Genomic DNA, 22,909 nt, shown 5'->3' with positions numbered 1-22,909 from the left:
GAATTGCCCTGTTCTGTTCATTCCCTCTGAAGCATCTGGCACTGGCCATTGTTGGAAGACAGGTTACTGGACTAAGTGAACCTTTGTTCTGACCCAGTATGGCTATTCTTATGTTCTTATATGTGAGGTCTCGGGGAAGGAGGAGCAAATGTGGATGTTGAGCCATTTTTCATTGACTGAATGCTGGGGAAAATTGCCAGATTGATGGGAGAGCCCAAGGCTTGTTTATGCACAGAAGATTAGTGGGAGCTGTACTAGCTTCGCCCTCAATGCCCAGCCAATGTACCTCAGCCCTTACCTCGAGGGGTCACCTCTAGGGCTGTGTCTATACCAGGATTCCCCACTGTTGTTTCTATCATTCCAGTGGCACCGCCTGGAACCTAGCACAGACAAGCCTCCAAGCAGCCTCTGGTGTTTTAAGTGCTATGGCATCTAACCCTACTCAGAGCAGGTCTACACAACATGGTTTTTAAGGTGCTGGTGGCCATGGGCACCTTGTCTACACTGGTGTCTCCCCCAGTGCTACCACCTGTGGAGCTGCACCAGTGGTAGCAAAAGTAAAAATAATCCTAGTACAAACAAAGCCTTTGGATTTCTTCATAGATCATTCAATTCCTGGCCCCTGTGCAGAGTGCCAACAAGGAAGGGGGTGGCTACTGGTGCCAGCTGGGGCAGTGGGTTTGTCAGACATGGCACGTGAATCTCCCTGCCAAAGCTGAGAAGAAGTTTTACTGAACCGTGTCCATCTATGTAAGAAATGGGTCAGATTGAAAAGATACATGTAAGTGAAGTCAATGGGAGTTACGCAACTGACCTCAGGATCGCTGGAAGATGGTTGAAAGAGCCAGCAGTACTGGTATATATGTGATTGACAGTGAAGAAGACAACATGGTTAACGAGTTCGTATATCTCAGAAGCACAATGATTGCTGATGGCCAACCCCATAAGTAGGTGAAAGCAAGAACTGGGAAGGAAAGTGGAGCTTTTCTGAGAATGGCAAATGTTTGGAAAAATAGAGAGATTTACACAAGGACCAAGATAAGGTTATACAATGTCACTGTAATATCCATATTGTTATATGCTTCCAAAACTTGGCAAATGCTAGAAGCCCAAAACAAGAATCTTAACACATCCCATCAGAGATGCTCGCAGAGAATACTTGGGGTTTGCTGGTGGGATAAAGTAACCAGTGCTGATGTGTTATAAAGGACTGACCAGCAAACAATGATTCGAGAAAGAAGGCTGAAGTGGTTTGGACATGTAAACGTGTAAAAAAATGGTGTTCCTAGACAAGCCTTTGACAGGATACCACTTGGTGGAAGATGGAGAAGAGGAGAACAGATGACCTATAATAAAACCATTGAGAAATATGTTGCTATCTTGGAAACAGATTACAACAGAGCAAGAAACGTGGCATTAGACAGATGGAGGTGGAAACACTGGGTTGCCTCATGTGTCATACAGCACAGGAACATCTAATCTAATCATCAAATCGCTGACTTCAATGGGAAAAGAATTGGGCCCTAATCCAGGCAGGGCTGGTTGTTTAGGAGATTTGGAAGACAGAGAGAAAGAAAGCAGCCATGATTCTGACCTGTGCGTGTTGACAGCAGCTCTTCTCTCTGCATCTTGTTTCCACAGATACGTCCTGAGGGGACGGTGGGATCTGTGCATGGCTATCAGAGCTGATGGGCTCAAGAAGGCTAGAACCCCATCAATGCTGGGGATTGTTCCTCACACCCCCATAACTGAACTTTTCCTTGCTTAGAATCAGAGATGTTAACAATGAGGAGGGCCAATCAGACAACTAATCCATATCCCAGACATTGCAGGCTGAGTTCCTAGATTTAAATGTCCCGAACAACAGGATTTCCACCATTTCCCTTGGGAGACTGTTCCACAGCCTAGTAACTCTCACTAACATGCTCTGCTAAGCTTTCATGGCTTCCTACATCTTTGCTTTAAGGTCCTGGGCTCCAGAACTCAGCTCCTGGCTTAAGCTGCTGATGCCGGCTTTGCCCAATGGCAGTGGTTTTCAAACTTTTAGGTTGCATAGCCCTTTCCAAATAGTGTAGTCTACCGCACACCCCCATCTGAGATCAGGTCATAATATACTGATGAAAACAAAAAGAAAAGGTCTGTAAGGGATATTATCCGCCATTACAGGATTTTTCTTGCGTACCCCCTGACGAGAGCTCACATACCCCAGTCTGAAAACCACTGCTCTATGGGAACTGGTGAACTGATCACCCCAGCACTTTTCTCTACTGTATTCCCAGGTCCAATGCAGGCCCAATAGCTTAGGCTCAGGATGGGAATGGGACTGTGAGAACCAAGAAGGTGCTCATGCCCGGCTTCAGCCATTAGCCAGAATTTGAATCAAAAAGCTCCTACTGAAGAAATCAAGGGGAGGACAGTGTCACAGGAGAGCAAACCTCCTTTTAAACTGCCCCCCGCAATCGGGTTTGTTTCCCTGACAACTGCAAAGAAGAGAAAAATAGGAGGAGACTTACTTGACTGTAGAGACCGTCCCAGTCGTGATGGAGTCCGTCTTGGAGAAGGTCGACTTCAGGTACTCAGGGGTGTTGAACGGCAAGGAGACGGGCTGCTCAGGCCCAGCCACTGGAGCGCTGCTGGGGGTACTGGCGAGAGGGTTGGGTGCCAGGCTGGGTGTTGGAGCCTTGACTGGAGTGAGCTTCTGGATGTTCCTCACATCGTACTTGGAAGGCCGGCCCACCTTGCCTGTCTTGAAGGCAATGGCCCCACCCATGTCTGGGCTGCCCTCGCCGGGCTTAAAGAGATGCAAGTACTTGACATTCTCCAGGTCATACTTGGAGGCCTTCTTGTAGGTGTTGCCGTTCTGGGGCCTGATGCTCTCACCCGTCTTCAGCTTCTGGATGAAGAAGTCGTACTTGGAGGCCCGTGACATCAGGCCCTGCATCTGGGAGCTGCTCGGAGAGGGCAAGGGCAGTATGGTGGCTTTGGTCTCTGTTAGCAGGGTGGCATCTGGCCCCGGCAGTGCTCGGATGGGCTGTGTCAGCACTGATGAAGGCTCCTTGCCCAGCTTGGAGCTCAGCTCCTCCGACTTGCCTGGGTGGATGGGCCAAGAGAGCTGCTCGCCGGCCTTGAGCTTGCGGATATACTCCTCGTACTTGGAGAAGCGGGCTCGCTTGCTCATGGCGTCCTCGCCAGGGAGGGAGGCAGTGGCAGAGGAGGCCTCTGAGGTAGCAGCGTTCAGCTTGTCGAAGCTGATCTTGCGGGTCAGCTCATCCCGCATGTTCTGGTCGTTGTAGCCAAACATGCCCAGGAACTCATTCATGGTGGTGGCAGCGTAATCGCGCAGGGACGAAGCTTCCCCTACAGAGAGACGGAGGGACAAAGAGTCACGCAAGGGGTGGATTCTCCTCTTTTCCCGTACCAGCGTCGGCAGTGGGAAGGGGGGGGAAGAGGGGAATATGATCTACTGACGTTTGGCTCACTTGTTAGGTTTTACGACTCTTAAATTAATTTGTTTTAAAAAAAAAAGTAATTAATACTGGGGTAAAATAAAAAGAGTTCATCAATGCCAGGAAAATCAATTTCCTAAATGTTCTAGCCGATGGCTTTTCAGTACATTAAACAAAGTTTCATAAATGTCTCTGCACTCTTGCCTTGGCCTAATATGAAGAAAAAGTAATTTTACTGAAAGTGAGGCCAGTGCCAATATGCCAGGGTTGTGCAACTTGGTCCCAGTGGGTGGGGGGGCAGCATATGTTTGGAGGGGGGCAAGGGGAGAGGGGGAAGGCAGCGTGTGTTTGGGGCAAGGGGAGAGGGGCAAGGTGGAGTGGGGAAAAGGAGGGGGTAGGAGGCATGAGCAGAGAGTGGCAGAGGTGTGGACATGGGGGGGTGAGAGAGAAAATGAAGAGGGGCGGGGGGGAGTGAAGGTAAGACAAGAAGGGTAAGGGAAGGTCGGGAAGGAAGAGAGAGAGGAGGAGGCTGTGGGGAGGGGGGGTGAATCTCCATGGCAGCGATTCTCTATCTATTTACCATTGTGGGCCACATATGCAGCTCTCTATGTGTTATGTGGGTGACAGCCACATATTATATATACTACCCGTATGGCCTTGAGGATGTCACATGGGTCGCAGCTTTGTGCTGATTGGGCCGCAGGCTGAGAACCACTGATCCATGGCTATTCCAACCCCTGCCATTGTTTTTCTAAAGTCTCTTTTCAGCGAAGCTCCTCTTATGCATTTCCCTCTGAGGCCTGACGGGCGGGAGGGGAGCCCCTACTGACCCCCAAAGGCATTACAGTTCAGGAAAGAGAGCTGTATCCCTGCTATGAGCATCCATAACCCCCACACTGCCCTAGGGAAGCAGGCTGTGCTGGCCCAAGGATACGCAAACTGGGTGGAGGAGGGTTGTTTCTCCCTGGGATGTGGGCTGACTGCGGTGGAGAGGGCTGTTCTGCCTGGGTGGGGGCTGGAGGTGAGGGCTGTTCTCCCTGGGGGTGTGCTAAGGAGAGTGGGGAGGGCTGTTCTCCCTGGAGCTCCCTTCCTCCCCCACTCACTCCCTCAGGCAGTTTTGCTGGTCACCAGGAGGGGAAGAACACGGATCTGGAGGTCACCCAATATCAGTGTAAAGGAGGAAATAAAGATTGCTCTGACGTGCCAGCTCGGACTCATTTAGGCTTCAGACTGACACAGCGTTCCTCCTCCTCCTCCTCTCCCTCTCGCTTTCTCCTGCAGAGTGAAGATTTACTGTGTGCAGGAGTCCTTCAAACCTCCCTCGTCATCTTTCCCAATCACTCACTCTAACTCTTGTGGGCGAGCACCATCTTTCATAGGGAGGGGGAGGGCCAGCGAGGGCAGGTACAGCAGTAGCAGGAAGGGGGTTCCTGGCGTGGAGAAGCCACAATGGTTTTGATGTGCAGAGAGAATTAGTGCTGCCTTGTAAGACGGCCGGAAAGGAAGAGATCTGAGAGAGGAAGGAGAGGAAGAGCGAGAGCTCGACAGATCCCAGGGGTTAAAATGGATCCCTGGGATCCAGGGATCTGACAGACAGCTGTGCCACACACACATGCACAAATGCTCCTGAACACACCGTCCTGACCAACAAGCAGACTCCTAGGTCCAGGGGTCTCTTGACTCCCCAGCTGTTTGCTTCAGTAAGGGTGTGCGGGGGAAGAGACACCCGGAGAAGACAGGACCCTGCAATGGGCGCTTAAAACTTCTGCAGGGCCAACATCAGTGATGCCCAATGCAGCCAGGCACATGGGGCATAAACCCTGCTGCAGCGCTGGCCTGTGTACCCGGCACATGGCCATGGAATTGCCAAAGTCCCACTGACACAGGTCATGAGGCTAATGCTTGCAGCAAAGGTCTGAGGAGGTGCCTGCTAAGCTAGGATATAGAATTCAGGACAGTAGTACTCAGAGTTGGTCGCGCACACTGCTCCTTTCCATGGCTAAGCACCAGTGTCTTGGATCCAAAGACCATGTGCTCCTACCTGTACTATACCCAGACACCAGGAATAAGAGCAGATGACCAAACAGTCACACACCAGGGGTGCAATTTCCCTCCAGCAGGATGGTCAGGCCTCTATGTGCTGTCCCTAAGTGGCATGCCAGCCCTCAAATAGCCATGTGAATTTCCCAGTGTCAGTCTAGGCAAGTGCCTGAATGCAGAACCGGGCCCCCTTACTTAGGCACCCGTGTTTGATACCTATGCTCAGAAAATGATACATCACAAGGGAAGAAAGGGAAAAAAACCCTCAGGAAACTAGGGCTCCTCTCTTAGGGGTGGGATCTTTTAACTTCCCCCTTTCCCACCCTCCCATGGCCCCTCACCACTCTGGGATCCCAAGGGCATCACCTTTCACTTACACACGACGAGGCATTAAAGCATTTCCTGCTGCTTTAACGCTTTTCACCCTTTTGCTGCCTTTCCCTCTTCTCCACCCCCGCCCCAGTGTAACCCTATAGCCCCAATGGAAGTGATTAATCCCATAAAATCCCCCCTGGGTCTAAGGTTTTCCTGTTCCTGCTAAATCTGTCTCCCCTCTTCTGCTTTTCATCTCTCTTTGGACCTGTAAAGTGATCCCTGGTCTCCCTGATGATCCCCCAGACTCCCAGGCCTGGTGAAACCCCATCCACCCCGAGTCAAACTGCAAGGGGGAAAGGGCAGCATGGAAGGGATCTGAAAGGAAATTAAACCCACAAGTGATTGCTGGCTTTAATGGCTGCCCTGGAAGGCAGGGCCAGGTGGTCCCTACCCCTGCTCTTGAAGGGTGGGGATGACCTGCGTTCATCAGAACATTGCTGTGCCCATCACCCGCGTGTGCATGCGTACATGCACACACAGAGGAATCCTACAGAAGCCACCACAGGTGGGAGACTAAGTTGTGGTTTAGGTAAAATCCATAAAACCTTTGCCCCATCTCAGGGCAGAACTGGTGGAGAGATCAAAGAGGTGAGAAACAGCCCCCCTTCCTTCCGCCCCAGCTGCACCTCCTTGCCCTGGGCTTCCCAATTCCCAGCCTGAAGCACAAGCAGAGCAGAGCAAAGCAGCAGCTGGGAGACCCAACTTTTGGATTCCACATTCTAGGTCAACTTTGCAGCTCCCAGGCTGGCTCAGACCCTGCACAGATTAACACCCAAAGCCTTAAAAAAGATCTGGGAAACCCAGAATTTCCCTGTGAGGCTGGGAGATGCTGCCCTGTGAGCTGCTGAAAACTGCACCACTGGGCTTGGAAATCACCTTTGGTCCCAGCCCCATTGAAAATACAAAATGACTGGGAGAGGGGCTCTCAGGGCTTTTCCAAACCTGACAGGGTCTGGGGCGGAGCTCAGGTCCCAGGGAGGATTACAGCAGCCCCGTCTCATTTCACCTGAACTGGCTGTTCACCCCCAGTCCCACAAGCCACGGCCTCCACTTTGCTTCTCCTTTGATCAAATCGGTACTGGATGATCACATTAAAGGTTCTGGGAGACCAACCATCCTAGTGGCCTCTCTTTATCCCCGACAAGGCAGATCTCAGGCAAAGCAGGGCAGGTTTCTTCTGCACTCTGCCCAGCCGGCGTGCCTCGACCCGGACCTGCAGGTGCACCCACGAGAGACAGTCCCCAAAGCCCAGCAAGCCCCTGGCTTCTGTGCTGCGGTTACTGACATGGAGGTATGTGAGAGCCCGCTGTGGCGGCTGCAGCATGGACACCTGCCCCGCTTTATTTCACACAAACCGCCAAAGAGCCACAAGCTGGGAACTATTTTGTTGAACTACAGAGCTAGAGGCCAACAGATGCATTATCCTGATCCCAATTCACTGAGCCACCTGGTCCCCCATTCCTGACAGTGGGGCGGGTGCAGCTGGGGGGAATGAACCCTTGCAGAGAGGATATTGCACTGAGGCTGTGCTCCTCCCTGATAGTTGCTGAACCCCCTGTGCCCCGGGCAGCACGGTCCCTGGGTCTGCCTCTCCCACTGCCGCTGCTCTCCATTTGTGGGCATTGCCAAAGAGCAGAGATCTGTGTGTCTCGGAGCAGCTATCGTATCACGAAGGATCCGGAGCAAGCAAAAAAAAAAAAAGGGGGGGGGCTAAAAATAGCCCGCAGCAGCACACTATATATGGAAGGAAAAGCAAAACAGCCCAAATGGAGCGCAAGATCTGGACACCGGGGGATGGGGCGTCCCAGATGGGGCTTCATCCATTGTCCTGGCCAGGAGGGGAAATCATGCCAATTTGGGGGATACAGGGTAAAGAAGCGAGAAACTGGGCACTGGTGCAGGTCCCTGAAATGCTTCTTAGTGCGGGAGGTTCTCCAGGAAATTATAAGTGGGGAGGAAACCCCTTTATGGGAGGGAATGGGGGAAGAAGAGGAGACGTTCACCTTCTGATGGATGGAGCAGGCTTAATAAATAAAGCAAATAAATAAATAAATAAATGAAAGAAACTTTGAAAGCTCAGTGAGGAAAAGGCTCTGGGTGACTATCCCTACCGTCCTACTGTGGGGCAGATTGTAAGACCAGTGTGTGTACGACCGTGTAGGAGATCTGAGTGAGTGTGTATAAAAGTATGTGTAGGGAAGCATGCATCAGTCCGGGTGTAAGGATTGTGGATGTGTGAGAACGAAGGAGTGAGCATGTTTGTGTGTTGGTGACAGTTTCTGTCACCCGTCTCCGGACAAACACCCGCTTTTCAGATTTGGCACATGCTCCCTGTCTGTCAGAGATGGGAAGACACACAAGGTGAGGCTGGAAGTTGACTCGCATTCAGACCAGCTCTTGTCAATCTCCTGTGTCTGAGGAGGGAACCAGGCAGAGAACAAGACTGTCCCTCCACAGGGGATTCCACCTTTCTTTGTGTCTCCTGGGCTGAGTCCCATCTTGCTTCTGAGTCTGGGGGCTTGAAAAGCTGGCCCTGAATGCTGACGCTCAGGCCAGTCCTCAGCAAGCTCTCTGCACACTCCATTCAATCCATTCTGATAAGGTTTTTGATTCTGGGCAGCAGAAAGAAATTCCCTGGAGAAGGTATCAAGGTGCAAATTGGCAGAGACTGCAGGATCAGATCCCAGGAGAGTTTAGTGGAAGATGTGAATGAGGGAGGGAGGAAGGAGCTCTGCTAAAAGGTCTCTAGGTAGTTATCTGGAGGCCATATAAACTAGGTGAGTGCCCTGACAAGCCACAACCCTGGAGCTACAATCCTGCCTCCCATTCCCCTGCTCGTAGGCCACACAGCTGCTTTTTCAAGCCACAGGGCCAAATTCTTCCCTGGTGTCAGCAACTGCAGCCCCATCTAAGTCAATGGGAGTTGCACCCTGTTACACCAGGTCTGAATACCAGTGTGGACAAGCCCAGAATTTACAAGTGGATTGGCTTAAATGAAGAGAGAAAACGAGGAGAACTCAGTCCTTCCCAAAGAAAGAAATCCTCACCCAGTGGTTTACAGGGAGATATCAGGGGCACATTTCCAACAGGACTCTCAAAACATGTGCATGAAACCTGCATGTGCCTCTGTTTGTGTGTCCAACCCCTATGGCTGCTCCTGCCCTTCGGGCACTGTATGTGCTGTTACCTTGCACACTTGTGGCCTGCTTGCTCACAATAACTGCATGCATTTGAGTGTGATCCTTTGATGCTCTGGACCTAAAAAGGCACATGGCTGGCAACCCTCTCTCTTCTTACCACTGGCTTCTTTTTAGTTCCCACAGGTTGGCCACATACTTCTATTTTCTCCCTTTCCCCCACCCCATTTGGCTTTTTTGCAAATCCGAGCTGCAAACGGTGAGGAGGAGGGGCAAAGAAGGGGAATTAAACCAAACTACGAACCGAGTCCAGGCGCAATCACCTTGTGTCTGGGAACGACAAGGGCTTTCCTATCAAAGGAAACTGAAGGTCACATTTTTCCTCATTGATCTTGCAATGTTTGTTAATTACTCTGTCACTGATGTGGCGAAGGATAATTAAACAGCTCTGTTTATATCTTATATGCATAATTATGTGCGCTGCCACTGAACTCGCAAAGACTAGAGAATGTGCCTCTCCAGAAGGGGAATGGACAGACGGAGATGAGCTTGGGCTGCATTATTAGCAGGAGGAGGAAAACACACGGCACACACAAAAGAGGGAAAGTTTGATGGATTTGCGAAGTGCTCGGAGGGGGGAGGTGTGATCTTTCTACCAAGAGATTCAACCCAAGTGGGTGACAGATTTAGATCTCAGCAGGAGGGGCCCACTCTACACTGGGGAATTCAATCAGCCCTGAGCTTCCATCCACACTTGCACTTAAATGGCCCTGAATGTTGATTCGGAGACACTGGCCACCCCAGGAATGAAGTAATTCATCCTGGGCTTCCCCCCAGCACACACATACAGGCCACCAGTGCCTCTTGATAAATTCAGCCTGAGCCAAATCTGACCCTGAATTTCTCTGTGTCAGGAGTAAACTAAAATTCTAAAACTGCATGTAATCATGGGGGGGAAACACCCCTGAAAGGGGTAATACACCAATCAGAATTCAGGCACTAGTGTGCTCGGGAGTTAGGGGCAGACAGGAGAGCCTGAGGGCTTGGGAATTCATCGATTCTCTGAGTCATGAGTATGGTTCCCTGATTGCAGCGAGTGTTACCACAGGGTACAGGGTGACCAGATGTCCTGATTTTATAGGGACAGTCCCGATATTCAAGGCTTTGTCTTATACAGGCGCCTACTACCCCTCAACCCCTGTCCCAATTTTTCACATCTGGTCACCCTAACAGGGTATAAAGAGCAGGACAGAGCTCTTCACAAAGCACCTTACAAAGGACTGGAGTAAGACGGCATCACCACTCCGGGGGTAAACCCCGGACTCCCCTCAGCCTGTCTGGCTAGGATAACCTTGGAAGCGAGGAAAGAACCTGGATGTGCAGTGTGTCTGTTATGTGGCTGGATTTAATATCAATAGAGGGGATGTTGACAGTAATAAATTAGTCAATCACAGAAAGAAAGAAAGAAAGAAAGAAAGAAAGAAAGAAAGAAAGAAAGAAAGAAAGAAAGAAAGAAAGAAAGAAAGAAAGAAAGAAAGAAAGAAAGAAAGAAAGAAAGAAAAAGAAATTAGGAGAAATCTGGTTTCTTTACAGAACTAAACAAAGCTGTGGAGGATTGTGGTGTCCCAGTCGGAAGGGTTGTTTGTCACTGGGCCAGTGGCAGTGCTGTTCCGCTGGAGGAGAGGGCAGGGAGTCCTCTCTGAGAGCTCTCCCGGCGATAAAAAAAACAAACCCACCCCGAACGAGTGGTGATAAAGCACTGTCTATACTGGCGCTTTGCAGCGCTAAAACTTTTGTGGCTCGGGGGTGTGTTTTTTCACACCCCTGAACGACTAAAGTTTTAGTGCTGAAAGTGGCAGTGTAGACACAGCCTTACACTCGGTTCTAATCGCCCAGCTAATCTGCCCACACCATTCCTTCATTCACCTGGACTCTTTTCAAGGCTCATCTTAGATGATAATAACAAATAACAATAGCTTGCAAGTTACACCCAGAGTTGCTGCCTTCAATCTGCACACACAGGCATAAACAAACAGGCACAGCAGCCAAGCACTTGCATGGACACATGCAACCTATATGCACACACACAAAAACATGTGCAGCATTCACACACAAACACAGACACACCATATATACATAAATGTGAACACATGCAACAAACATGTACGTGCACACAAACTTATGTGCAACAGACACAATTATCGTGAAGGCAGCAGTCACATAACTAGACACACACACACAAACACAGCAGCCCTTCTGTTCATTCAAGCCTGTGGTCTAACCATCCATATTCCTGTCCTGTTCTTCTTTCCTGCTCATCCTTTAGTCAGCAAATTGCCTTCCTCACAGGTGAGTCTTCCTCATTGCACACCCTCTTCCTCCTCCTGCTTCACTCACTTTCCCTCACTGTAGACTCCTCTTCTGCTTCCTGTCTCACCCTACAACAACCTCACCTCCAGTTTCCTGGACATCCCTGTGCGCTCATCCCACTTCCTTAGGCTCAGCTAGCTGGGCACCAAATCCAACCAAGGAGGCAAAGCAAGCCCTTCCCCTCTCTGGCCCTGGCCTGTGCTCTCCTCTTGCTGCCTCACCAACAAGGACACAGTGCCACATGTGGCCTCCGTGTCTATTTCAGGGGGACTGGTGGACAGCTTTTAGCACTGGCAGCACCTTTCCACAATGAGCTCTCATCCCTTGACACACAGCATCCCTTCAGTTTAACTGCCTGCTACACGAGAGCGCGCCAGCGAGGTGTGCTCCAGGGAAGCTCTGAGTCTGTACCCAGCTGGGGTAGGATGGGCAATATATCGTTCCAAGAAATACCAGCTTCTTCTCAGCCCTTGTCTCCCGCAATTAGACTCTGTTCTTAGAATTAATTACCATTGTGGAAGATGCAGCATGTGGGTGGGTGCGAGCACTTGTGTGCTTACACAAACCTGCCTGCCATATCCTGGGGAGCGCGCAGGCAAGTGTGTGTATAAATACACTGGGAGTATACTGGAGGTTCGGCTAGGAGAGCAGCTTGGGCCCTGCCCTCCACCGGGAAACCTGAACATGAAACATAGTGACAAATGCCTTTATCTTCATCTAAATTATATATAGGGATCTGTGGAGCGGGAGGTGGATCCAACCAGATAAAGGGGTCTGTGGGGTGGGAGCCACCCAGATAAAGAAATCTGGGGGTGGGATATGGAATCCACTCGTTGAAGGAATCTGGGGGTGGGATTTGGGATCTACCCAGATGAAGGAATCCCCAGAAGGGGTTCCAGGGCAGTGGGACTTCAAGGGCAGCTCCCAGCTGTAAATCACAGAGCAGCCCGCCCACTGCAGTGCAGAACTTAGGGGCTCTGAAAGTGTCGCTCACTCCTCTGCTCTGGTAGTCAAGTTTACCCAATGGATGTAGGGCAACTGAGGTGACTCACACTGCCCTGCCTAAAATGCTGGTCTCAGGACTCCATTGTGCAGGGTCCTGAGATGGGGCAATGACTTACCTGAGGCAGCTCCTCCAGCCAGCTTGGAGCCCGTCTGGCCGCTGGAGGGTCGGTAACTTTCATCCTTGGAGGCAGGCCCATCCGAATCCCTGTCGTCCGGGAAGCTGCCGTCTGCCTCATCCCCATTATCTTCTTCATCGCTGCAGCCCTTGGGCTGTATCATGTAAACCCCTTCGGGAGGCACCTCCATGCTCTCGGCGGCCTTACATTCCTTGCCCTCTGCTCGGCCCAGCAGGGTCTCGTCATTGTACTCCCCGTTCACCCACTTCTCAATCACCTCCCTCCGCTTGTCCTCCTCTATCTTCTGAACACGGTTAAGTCCATCAGAAAATTTGGCCCCCAGCTCCTTGGTCTCAGGCTGGGGCGGTTCCTTGTTGCCGCTTTCCCTCTGGGGACCCTTGTCCAACCGCACCTGTTCCGATCCCCCATGATCAAAGACCACCTGGCGACTGAGCTTGGCACAGATCGCATTTAGCTTCAGGCCGCCTTTGCGCTTGGCAGCCATCTTGGATTTTCCTGAGGTTGCGTCAGTGCATATACTTCTTTCAGCTGGAAAGAGACAGAGGAAGAAATAAACAGCATTAAAGGGAAAGCCCATCTACAAACATCTGACCCCACCCAGCTGCCTTAAAACACTGCCAGCCAGTGTTACCCTCTGAAAGAAGGAACTGCCATGAACTCCCGATGCCTTGTGGAGGACCTGTGTCTCAGGGAGTGTAATGTGGAGTTCACCCACAGTCTTTCAGCAACACCACAGAGAGAGGCCCCCTTTAAAACACATCAGGCTGCATTCAGCCCTGATGTAAGTGCGTGTAATGCCACTGACTTCAGTGTGCAGCCACTTACACCAGGACTGAATCTGGCGGAATGGGTCCCTGAATGTCCCAGGCAAAATTCACCTCTGGTATAATTGTAGGTTTCAGTACTTGTGGCACCTAAGAGACTAACAAATTTATTTGAGCATAAGCTTTCGTGAGCTACAGCTCACTTCATCAGATGCATTCAGTGGAACAGATCCCCCTGTGTGCCTGAGCCACAGAGGATACAAGTTGGATGCAGCCCTGCCTAGGGAGCCTTGATTCTTCCTCTTAAGCTGTAGCTACTCAGACTTTTAGCTCTGGAGGTCCGCAGTTCAATGCCCGGTGCATTGGCCAAGATGGCAGCCGTCACAATTGCCAATGGAGTTACATCAGAGGTGTCTGTAGGAAAGATAGGGCTCCAAATTCTAGCCCCAGGGAATTTAAGCAACTCCTCCATTGGCCTCAGTGCAATTTACTTGTATCCTGAGGCAGGAGAATCAGATGGGAGGGGAAAGGAGGAGGGAACAGTACTGGGGTTTAGTATCAGTCAGTAACACCCCTTCTCCATCTCACACACACACATAGGAAATTCCATCCTTATGCGTCTCTGCACAATCTTAGTTGGGGTTTGTCATTTTAACGTAGTTTATTCATATGTGACAACTAGTCAAGGAGGGATGGAAACGGAGAGACAGGAAGGAAGGAAGGACCTTAACTTAAAGGTGAGGGAATATGTCTTGAACTGATCAGCCCCTACCACAAAGTCACTTGTATAATTATTAACTATTAACAAGATTTAATCCAATTAAAAGCTGCAAACTGCACAAAGAGAACATTAGGGCTACACAGTTGTTGTTTTTCAGATGGCCTTTAAGAGTGTCCAGGCTAAGAAAGGGATAAAGGTCCAAAGGCAGGAAAGGAGCATACAGCCTTCACTCTGCCAGTGTCACGCACGCCCTCACTTTCTGCACCCCAGCTGCTATCTTGCCACATCTGTCGTGGCCACTCTGCACGCTTGTGGTGCTCTTGCCATCCCCTTGATCCCTCTTCACCCTCATTGTGCTCTGATGCTCTTGCCACTCCCTTGTTCTCTACGTGTGCCTGCTGCACCCTATTCTCACTCTCGCTCTGAGCCCTCTCTACTGTGGGCCTGTATCTTCCCCTATTGTCCCTCTAGCCACACTCACTCTCTCAGCCTGCTTATTCTCTCTGCTCCTCCCCCTTCTCTGGTAACAACCAGCCCTGCAAAAACTCTCCATCCTTGCCCCTTGTCCTTGGGTCACACAAAGACTCACCTGACTTCTCCCTTGGTCTCCTGAGGCCAGAAAGTACAGGCAACACTCTCACTTGAATTCACACTTCTCTCCTAAGCCATGTGGGACTCTGGGAAAGGCACCCGCAAAATGGCTAGGTGCCCACATAAGCTTGGGGTTTCATGCAGGCCAACAGATGTGGGTGTATTTCCAGGCCCTCCCTGGAAAACGTGCCCTTTGACTTCATGTCCATCAGAGGGGAACCATCTCCTCCACGTCTCAGAGGACTGGTGCTTTCCATGCAAAAGTGCCTTTTGCTGAGGCTCCCCCAATAACTCTGATGGCCAGCCCTGAAGGTCCTGCTGCACAGAAGCGCTTAATCAGACCCCCTACGATGCACCCAGAAGCCATTGTGACAGCCCCTAATCCCATAACATGACAGCCCAATACAAATAGACTGAAACTTTAGACTCTGTCCGAGAGCCAGAGAGCGGCTGCTTAGCGTAAACTCCTGACGGCTTCAGACACACTCTCCTGTCAAGGAGTGTAAGAAAAATACACCCCCACCCCGTGACAAACATGTGTCAGCCTCCCCCACCCTCACACACACAGGGAGGCACAAATGCACACTGTGCCCTTATAACGGTGCATCCCCTTCTGCACCCAGCCCAGCCACGCACCCAAGCAAAACGAGTATCATCCCCCAATGCAGACACATGCATTCATAAATATACCCACATCTCTCATGCACACACATGCACATATGCATACACACATAGAGAGGCATATACATCCCCCCAGACCCATACACTTACACGTGCACACCCTGCTCACACTTACTCCTTACACTCTCACCCTCCACACACAAACATGGGTCATCCCCAAATGAACGTAGGCCAAAACTGACAGGATGCAAAACCACATACACCTGTGCACTTCTACCCAGCCACCCATGCGTCCACCATCCGTTTAGGACAGGAAGTGAAGAAGGATCCTGTGTACTACTGGAACTGCAGAGAGAATCTAAGGAGGCAGCCCGAACTGCTAATCACTCCAACTGGAATCAGGCCAGGAAACCGAGGTTACGCCCGTGTGCTCAGGAAAAGGGCCAGGGGAGCTTCATTGACTGCAGGTGGTTAGGACAGCATCTCCAGCAGCATGCGGTGCCCTGGCACGGGGCAGGGCACTCGGTCATCTATGACTCACCAGCACCACTCTCTCTAGCCATGCTTGGCAGTCCCCCACCTAAGTTCTCACGAGGCCCAACCCCGCTCGGACAGTGAGACCAGACAAGTTCACAGCTGGAGGTAACGGGACAGCAGAATATCAGCAGCCCCTAACTCCAGAGTTTAGGATGAAGGAGATTCTCCCTACTCTGCTGCTCCCCTTCATTCCTACAGTCAGGGCAGGTCCCATTATTCTGGCCTGGAGGTGAGCAACCAAATGCGCGCACCAGATGACAAATGAATCTATAAATATTTATTCAAAGGAAGAGGAGAACAGACGTTCGCGAGGCTGCACTTGCTGCATATGTCACAGCTCAAGGGAGCCTGCAACTCGTCTTTCCTTCCTGGCTGTGCCTCTCTCCATCTCACCCCTTGTGCCTCTGCCCTGCTGGCCTCTGCCCCACTTTTCCCCCTGCCTCTGCCCCACCTCATCATCCCCGGTGGCTCTGCACCATCCAACGGCTCTCTCTCTCTTCTCCACCTGTATCTGTGGGGTCCTCTTGCAGATCACATCTCCCCTTAATCCCCATCATGTTGCCCCCACATCTGCTCCACCAACTATTTTGCTCTGTTCCACTCACACTTTCTGCCAGGCTTTTCTCCTTCCCCCAGTTCCCAGGAACCCTGTTATTCTGAAGGTAGGGTTTGTGTCCTGGATCTCATGGCCCAGCACTGGGGCACAGTCTGAACCTCTGTAACTGCCCTCAGCACCCCCACAAAACCCTCCCCAGCTGTTCTGTCAGAGACCCTTGAGCTCAAATGTGCTGTCAGGGGCCAGGAAGGGGCACTCTTTCAAATGCCATGCTCACACATGGTGTCATTCCATGCGGCAGTGGTCAGAGCAAAGGACTGGGAGTTAGAACTTCTGGGCTCCATTGTCAGCCGGAGGGGATGGGGTGGGATATGTGGTCTAATGGTCAGCACAGGAGGCTGGGAATCAGGACTCCTGGGTTCTATTCCCAGCTCTGTAGCTGACTCACTGTGTGAGCCCGTGCAAGTTACTTCGCCTCTTTGTGCCTCTGTTTCCCTATCTGTAACGTGGTGGGCTTCAATTGCCGCTCAACAGCCTTAGAGGAAGGGCCCTGTATAAGCACAACTGATTCCCCCTCTGCCTAGGCTGGGCCAAGGGTGCAGGAGGAGAGCACGCTCCCTAGGGGTCATTGGCTTCTAAAAGGGACGGACGCCTTAGGTGACCTTCAACCCACTGATGCCGGACTCTCTGTGCTTCCTTCATGCAGGCAGAGGGGGCGGAACTGAGCTGCTGAGCAAGGGATCCTCACCAGTCTCCTCTGCACAAGGGGTGGGTAGATTTTGGGAGCTAAGCAGAGTCTCCCCTCCCCTCCAAACTCTGCCCCCACACCCCACATCACCCTGTGTCTCCATTGCACTGTTTAAAGATTCCTGGCTAAGTAAACATCCCCCTTTATTTTCTTCTCCCAAACAGAAATGTTTTGATTTCACATCAATCTGAGGAAGCCATTTATAACCCGAACCTGTCACAGGGACTTTTCATCTCTGCCCAGGACAAACTCTCCCACATGCTCTATTTACACTGAGCACTTCCTCTGAAAACAATACCGCAGAGAGTGTATAGCGCAGCCCCGGGGTGGAGGAGATGTAGCCACCCCCTGCTCTGCCTTGAGACTGCTTACAACACAAAGGGGGACCGGTCTGAAGAACAAGGGGTACAAATGGAGCATAGGACCCCAGGAGGGTGGGTGGAACCTCCCTCTCAAGTTCACTGACCCCCAGAACCCTAACAGGACCCTCCATTATCCCCAGCCTGCTGCCATTGCACCCAACAGCCTAGCTGTTCCCTCTTAGCCAGCAAGGGCCCCACGCTCATTGGGGGGAGGGAGAAAGGGGTGCCCAGACAGAAGATGTGAGCTGCTGTCTGAGAGCATGGAGGGCCGCACCTCACTTGAAGGAAGGGGAGGGCCAAGAGAGGGAAAGCAAAGAGGGAGAGGAGGGAGGAAAGACTAAAGGGAAGAAGCCCCAAGAGTAACCTCACGGTGGCAAAAGCTGCCTTTGCAGAATGGCACTTGCCTGTCCTGTGGCCCTGCTGGAAACCTGCCGTCTCTGAGGTGAACATCACGTAGCAAGTGAGTCCAGCACAGGGTCCCTGAATGGTCCTCGCCCTGCCAAGCTGGCTCAGTCCTATTCCCAGTGGAGTCTGGGCTCCAGGATGTACTACTATTGTTTGTATTCTGGAAGCACCTATAGGCCCCAAGTGAGATCAGGGCCCCACTGCACTAGGTGCTGTACAAATGAAGCAAGATGCAATCCCTGCTCAGAGGAGCTTACAATTGAAACAGATGCATCAAAGTTCTATGGATGGGAACTGAGGCACAGAGAGATTAAGTGACTGGCCTAAAATCACACAGGAGGCTTGTAGCACAGCCACAAACAGAACCCAGATCTCCTAAGTCCCCATCCAAGGCCACCCTGCCTCTCACGACTGGACCCTTTGTTAACCAAAACCCACACTCTTTCAGATCACATCCAACCATGCCCTCCACCAGGCTGAGCACCAGGTCCCTGCTGAGTTCCAGCTTTGAATGACAGCCAGCTGGAGTTCCTGGAGCTAGAGGAATACAGAGCAAGACTGGGGAGGGAGGGGGAAACCACTTCCCCCACCCCATACTCCGAAAGGACAGCAGGGGTTCTAAATAATCCACCAAGAATGGACAACGTCAGGCTGAAAGGACAACAGTGCAGGGAGTTCTAAGGGAGCAAAAACAAGGGCACAGCAAGGGAGCTCCGAGGGAAGGCATCCTCTACCACAGGAGCTGCAATGGAGTCTCTACCTCCCTCCCACCTGCCCCAGTACAGCTGTAACTACACACACTCATGCCTCTCTCTACACGCCTCTTGCCTTCCTTCAGAGTAGAACTCCTGGGCCCCCTCTCACCCTGCTTTGAACCCTTTGTATGCCATGGATTTACTCCCACATCAGTGAGAGGAGAATCCAGCCCTTATGATCCTGGTCTGGGGGGTAGGGGAAAAGGGGAGCCTAGGTGTTATAAAGAAGGACTGGGGTAGATAGGAGGCACTCTGTCTGTATGGGGAGCGGGAGTGTGGATGCATAAAAGGAATAAGGTGAGTCTGGTGCGGGAATGAGTTGGGAAATGGGGGATCCCCACTGAGAGGGAAGGATTGGGCTGGAGAGAGAAATTCCAGCTCTGTGGGCAGGGACTGGTGTGGGAAAAGTCTCTGGTCGAGGAGGAAGGGAATCAAGAGGAGGGGGTCAGTTCTGGCTGTGGGGCAAGTAGGTGTGAGGAGGAGATTTTGGCTAGGGGGAGAGAATGAGGAGGATGTCCTGGCTGTGGGGAGGGGATGACAGGGTTCTTGGCTGTGGGAAGGGGGTTCTGGCTGTGGGGAGAGGATGAGGAGGGGGTCCTGACTGTGGGGAGGGGTTCCTGGCTGTGGGGAGGGGGTTGTCTGTGAGGAGAGAATGAGGAGCGACTCCTGGCTGTGGAGAAGGGGGTTCTGGCTGGGGGAACGGGAGAAGGAGTGGGTCCTGACTGTGGGGAGGGGGTTCAGAGCGATTCCTGGCTGTGAGGAGGGGATGAAGAGGGGGTTCTTGCTGTGGGGAGAGGATGAGGAGAGGGTCCTGATTGTGGGGAAGGGGATGAGGAAAGGGTTCTGTCTGTGGGGAGGGGATGAGGAGAGGTTCCTGGCTGTGGGGAGGGGGTTCTGGCTGGGGGAAGGGGAGAAGGAGGGGGCTCTGACTGTGGGGAAGGGTTCTGGCTCTTGGGAGGGGATGAGGAGAGGTTCCTGGCTGTGGGGAGGGGGTTCTGGCTGGGGGGAAGGGGATAGAAAGGGGGCTCTGGCTTTGGAACTGGGGTCTGGCAGTGGGAAGGGACTGTGAGGATTGTCACTTCCGAGGGCCATGTACGTTGAACAGATGGAGCTTTCATATTCTTACTGAAGAGTTTTGAGCCCAGCTGAGCAGCTCCGTTCAGGAGGGAGGCCCCGGTGCCAGCTTTCCAGGAGCTGTGAGCTCTCATTCGATCAATTATTAATGGTGCTATTTGGGATGGGGGAACACTGCACAGTCCCTTTCTTTTTTCACGGCTGTGGCACAAGCGTGAATGGAGATAATCTACACCACCAAGGAGCCCTAAGCAGGGAGGGCGGCGAGCCAAGCGCGAGCCGAGGATGCTACACGCTGGGGCCTTTCACACTTGTGATCTGCAGGGATGCCTCAGACAGAGCCAAACCTTCACAGCCATTTCCTGCTGGGTCCCCAGCACGGCATGCTTCCCCCACAGCAGTGCCCTGCCAGTGCCAACTGGGTTTCCAGTGTGGCGAGCTTCCCCCACAGCAGTGCCCTGCCAGTGCCAACTGGGTCTCCAGAGTGGTGAGCTTCCTCACGCAGTGCCTTGTCAGTGCCAGCATGGTGTGCTTCCCCCACAGGAGTGCCCTGCTAATGCCAGCCAGACAGTTAGGGCAACAATTCCTGCATTATCCTGGGCAGGGCTACGATGGAGGCAGCTGCGGCCCATGCATGGCCCAGGATGTGTGAGAGCGGATTTAGTGTGTATATTTTCCCCTCTTCAGTTTATCAATAAAACATTTTATTGCTTTTAGCCCAGGAAATGACCTTGAATTAGTGGATGCTGTCTCTTGTGCCTGACCTTGGGGAGTTCACAATGGCTTTTTAACAGTCTCCTCTGCCCTACTAACATGGATTCCGCCTTCATGAGTGTGTGAGAGGCTGGGGAAAGCCCACGGTGCGGAAATCAGACCGAAAGGGCTCCAGGTCTGCCCTGTACAGGGCAGAGAGGGAGAGAGAGAGAGAGAACGGAAAGCCTTCCCCACAGCGTGGCCAGCTGCACTCCCTGCTTCCCCCCAACCTCGGAGCTCCCCCACATGAACTGGAAAAAGCCCCAAAAGAGCTAAGGACAGAGGAGCTCTCTGCCACCAGGCCCTGCCTTAGGCGCCTCCCTGCACCCAGCCCGGCTCAGCCCTGTGCTGCTTGTCTTCCACTGCCAGGCACTGACTGCTCAGCCCTGCACTAGAGCCTGCAGCGGTGACCCTTTCTCCCACTCCCCGCTGCGAGAGCCTGACTCAACCCAGCTGCAGAGGGCTGGGAGAAAGGTCATGGGCACAGTCTAGAGGGCTGGGCACACAAACTGCTCCCCTGGCTTAGCCACAGACCTTTCAGCACTGCCAAGTTAACCTGGTGTGTGCTGGTGGCAGTGATGGGGCAATGTGCAGGTGGCACTCCCTGGGCACTCTTCTACAGAAGCCGGCATCCATGGGCACAGAAAACAGAGGAGGGAGTGACAGAGAATCCAGCCCAGAGAGAGGAGTTTCCCTCCTTGCCCAGGGACGAGGGGAGACAGAGTGGGGTCCCCTCTAACATGCGAGAGCTTTCTGTGCAAGCCATTTTGGGGGTTCGCACTCTTGTACCACCCCAGTGGCCCTGGCCACTCTGATCCTCCTGACTTCTGCCAAGGACCTTCTGCCAATACAACTCATTAACAGATCAACGCCCCAAACCTTCTTGTCCCCACCAAAGCAGCCACATCAGATATGAATTGGGCATATTTTCACTAGAGAAACTTAATTACTGGGGGGTCTTAGACAAATTCCCTCCCTCTCCCCACAGACAGTGGAAATTAAAAACAGGTAGGGTTAGTGCTGGGCTCTGAGCTGCCAGTGGAGTTGCCCACCCCACCACAGGGCACAGCTCTCAGTACTGCTTCAGGAAATACACAGCCAGGCAACCTTCCCTTCTGCCCTCCCTGCCAACACACCCACTCCGACCCTCCCCTCCCACCAACACACCCTCTCTGATTCTCCCTAGGCATCACACCTTCTCCAACCCCACACTCCCAGCAACGTCCTCTCCATCTCTCCTGGCAACACACAGAAGGGTTCCTGTCCCCTTCTGTAAACACCTCCAACCTTCCCCTGCCCCATGTGACACACAGAGGCAAACCCTGCTAGCAAGCCACCCCACGCAGCCCTCTGGCTACACACTGTGAGGAAGCCCTCCCCTTCTGGCTGTAGGCATGCACCTCCCTGCCCTGGCACCCAGGTACCCATTCTCTCCAGCCGCGCTCTCCTGAAGAGCGAGCCCTAAAGTGTTAACGGCGATTGGTGAAATGGCACAGCAGATTGCTACAATAAATAATTTACTGATATTTATAAATATTCAAATCAGCAGGCTTCAGAAATTGAAATGGGGGGGAAGGCTGGTGAGTAGGGGTCTGGGGGGGGTGACATTAATTCCCAGGCTCTCCAAATTCATTTGAGAACCGTTTCTCATTTCAAACAAATATTAAATCTTTTGGCGTCAGGCCTTCAAAATAAAAAAAAATAAAATAAAAACGCCGCCCTCTCCCTCGCTGATGCCTCATGCGCCTCCCAGCCATGCACCTGTGGCCCTGTGCCCTTGGACTTGCGGGCCCCAGGGATGGCATGTCATCTTGCATTACCTGGGTGCCTGGTGTCCTGTTCACCAGCTACTGGAGAAAGAATCCCAGACAGGACCAATCCCTCCCCACACCTGTAACAGGTCTTGCTACTGTACACACCTACCTAGTCAGGGGTCCCCCAACCCTCCGCCCCACTTTCAAGACCCTGTACTTCATTGTTCAGTGGAGTATGAATCTTCTTAAGGAAGAAAGATCTAGTGATTACAGCAGAGGACTCAAAGCCAGGCATACTAGGTTCCACCTCTGGGTCTGGAAGGGAACATGGCCTAGAGATTCACACAGGAAATTTGGAGCCAGGACTCCTGAGTCCTGTTCCTTGCTTTGGAAAGGACTGTGGCCTAGTAATTTGAGCAGGGGACTGGGAGTCAGGACTCTTGGGCTCTCACTCACTGTGTGACCTTGGGCAGGTCACTTCAGCCCTCTGTGACTCCGTTTCCTCACTTATAGGATGAGGATGACGATAATTACCCACGTGGCTCTATCTAATCAGCTGCAGTGTTGTGAGAGCCTCAGATGGGCAGCATGTTCAAAGCGCAGGATTGCTGTTGTGAAATGGAGTTATTTCCTACCCTCACCTGATCAGCCTGGAGAACCCCAGGGCAGCCAAGAGAAAGGGCCCTGTATCTGCCCCCAAACCACTCCATTGGTAAATTTGAGGCCCCAGTGTGGGGTGAATTTCCCCTGGATGAGTA

General features: G+C 52.2%; 1 protein-coding gene across 3 annotated transcripts in view; it reads right to left on the bottom strand.

Moving 5' to 3' along the window:
* Positions 1-22,909, bottom strand: part of CASZ1 (castor zinc finger 1) — a 263,964-nt gene that overhangs the window by 57,150 nt on the left and 183,905 nt on the right. For all 3 annotated transcript variants that reach the window (XM_074975271.1, XM_074975272.1, XM_074975270.1), the window contains 2 exons: positions 12,490-13,038; positions 2,514-3,357 (listed from right to left, as the gene is read on the bottom strand). In XM_074975271.1, the coding sequence (XP_074831372.1) occupies positions 2,514-3,357; positions 12,490-13,038 (1,393 nt within the window). The remainder of the gene's footprint in view (positions 1-2,513; positions 3,358-12,489; positions 13,039-22,909) is intronic.

Source organism: Natator depressus, chromosome 18 (assembly GCF_965152275.1).
Source record: "Natator depressus isolate rNatDep1 chromosome 18, rNatDep2.hap1, whole genome shotgun sequence".
In the NCBI taxonomy this organism is placed as follows: Eukaryota; Metazoa; Chordata; order Testudines; family Cheloniidae; genus Natator; species Natator depressus.
This window is presented reverse-complemented; position numbering and strand designations above follow the sequence as displayed.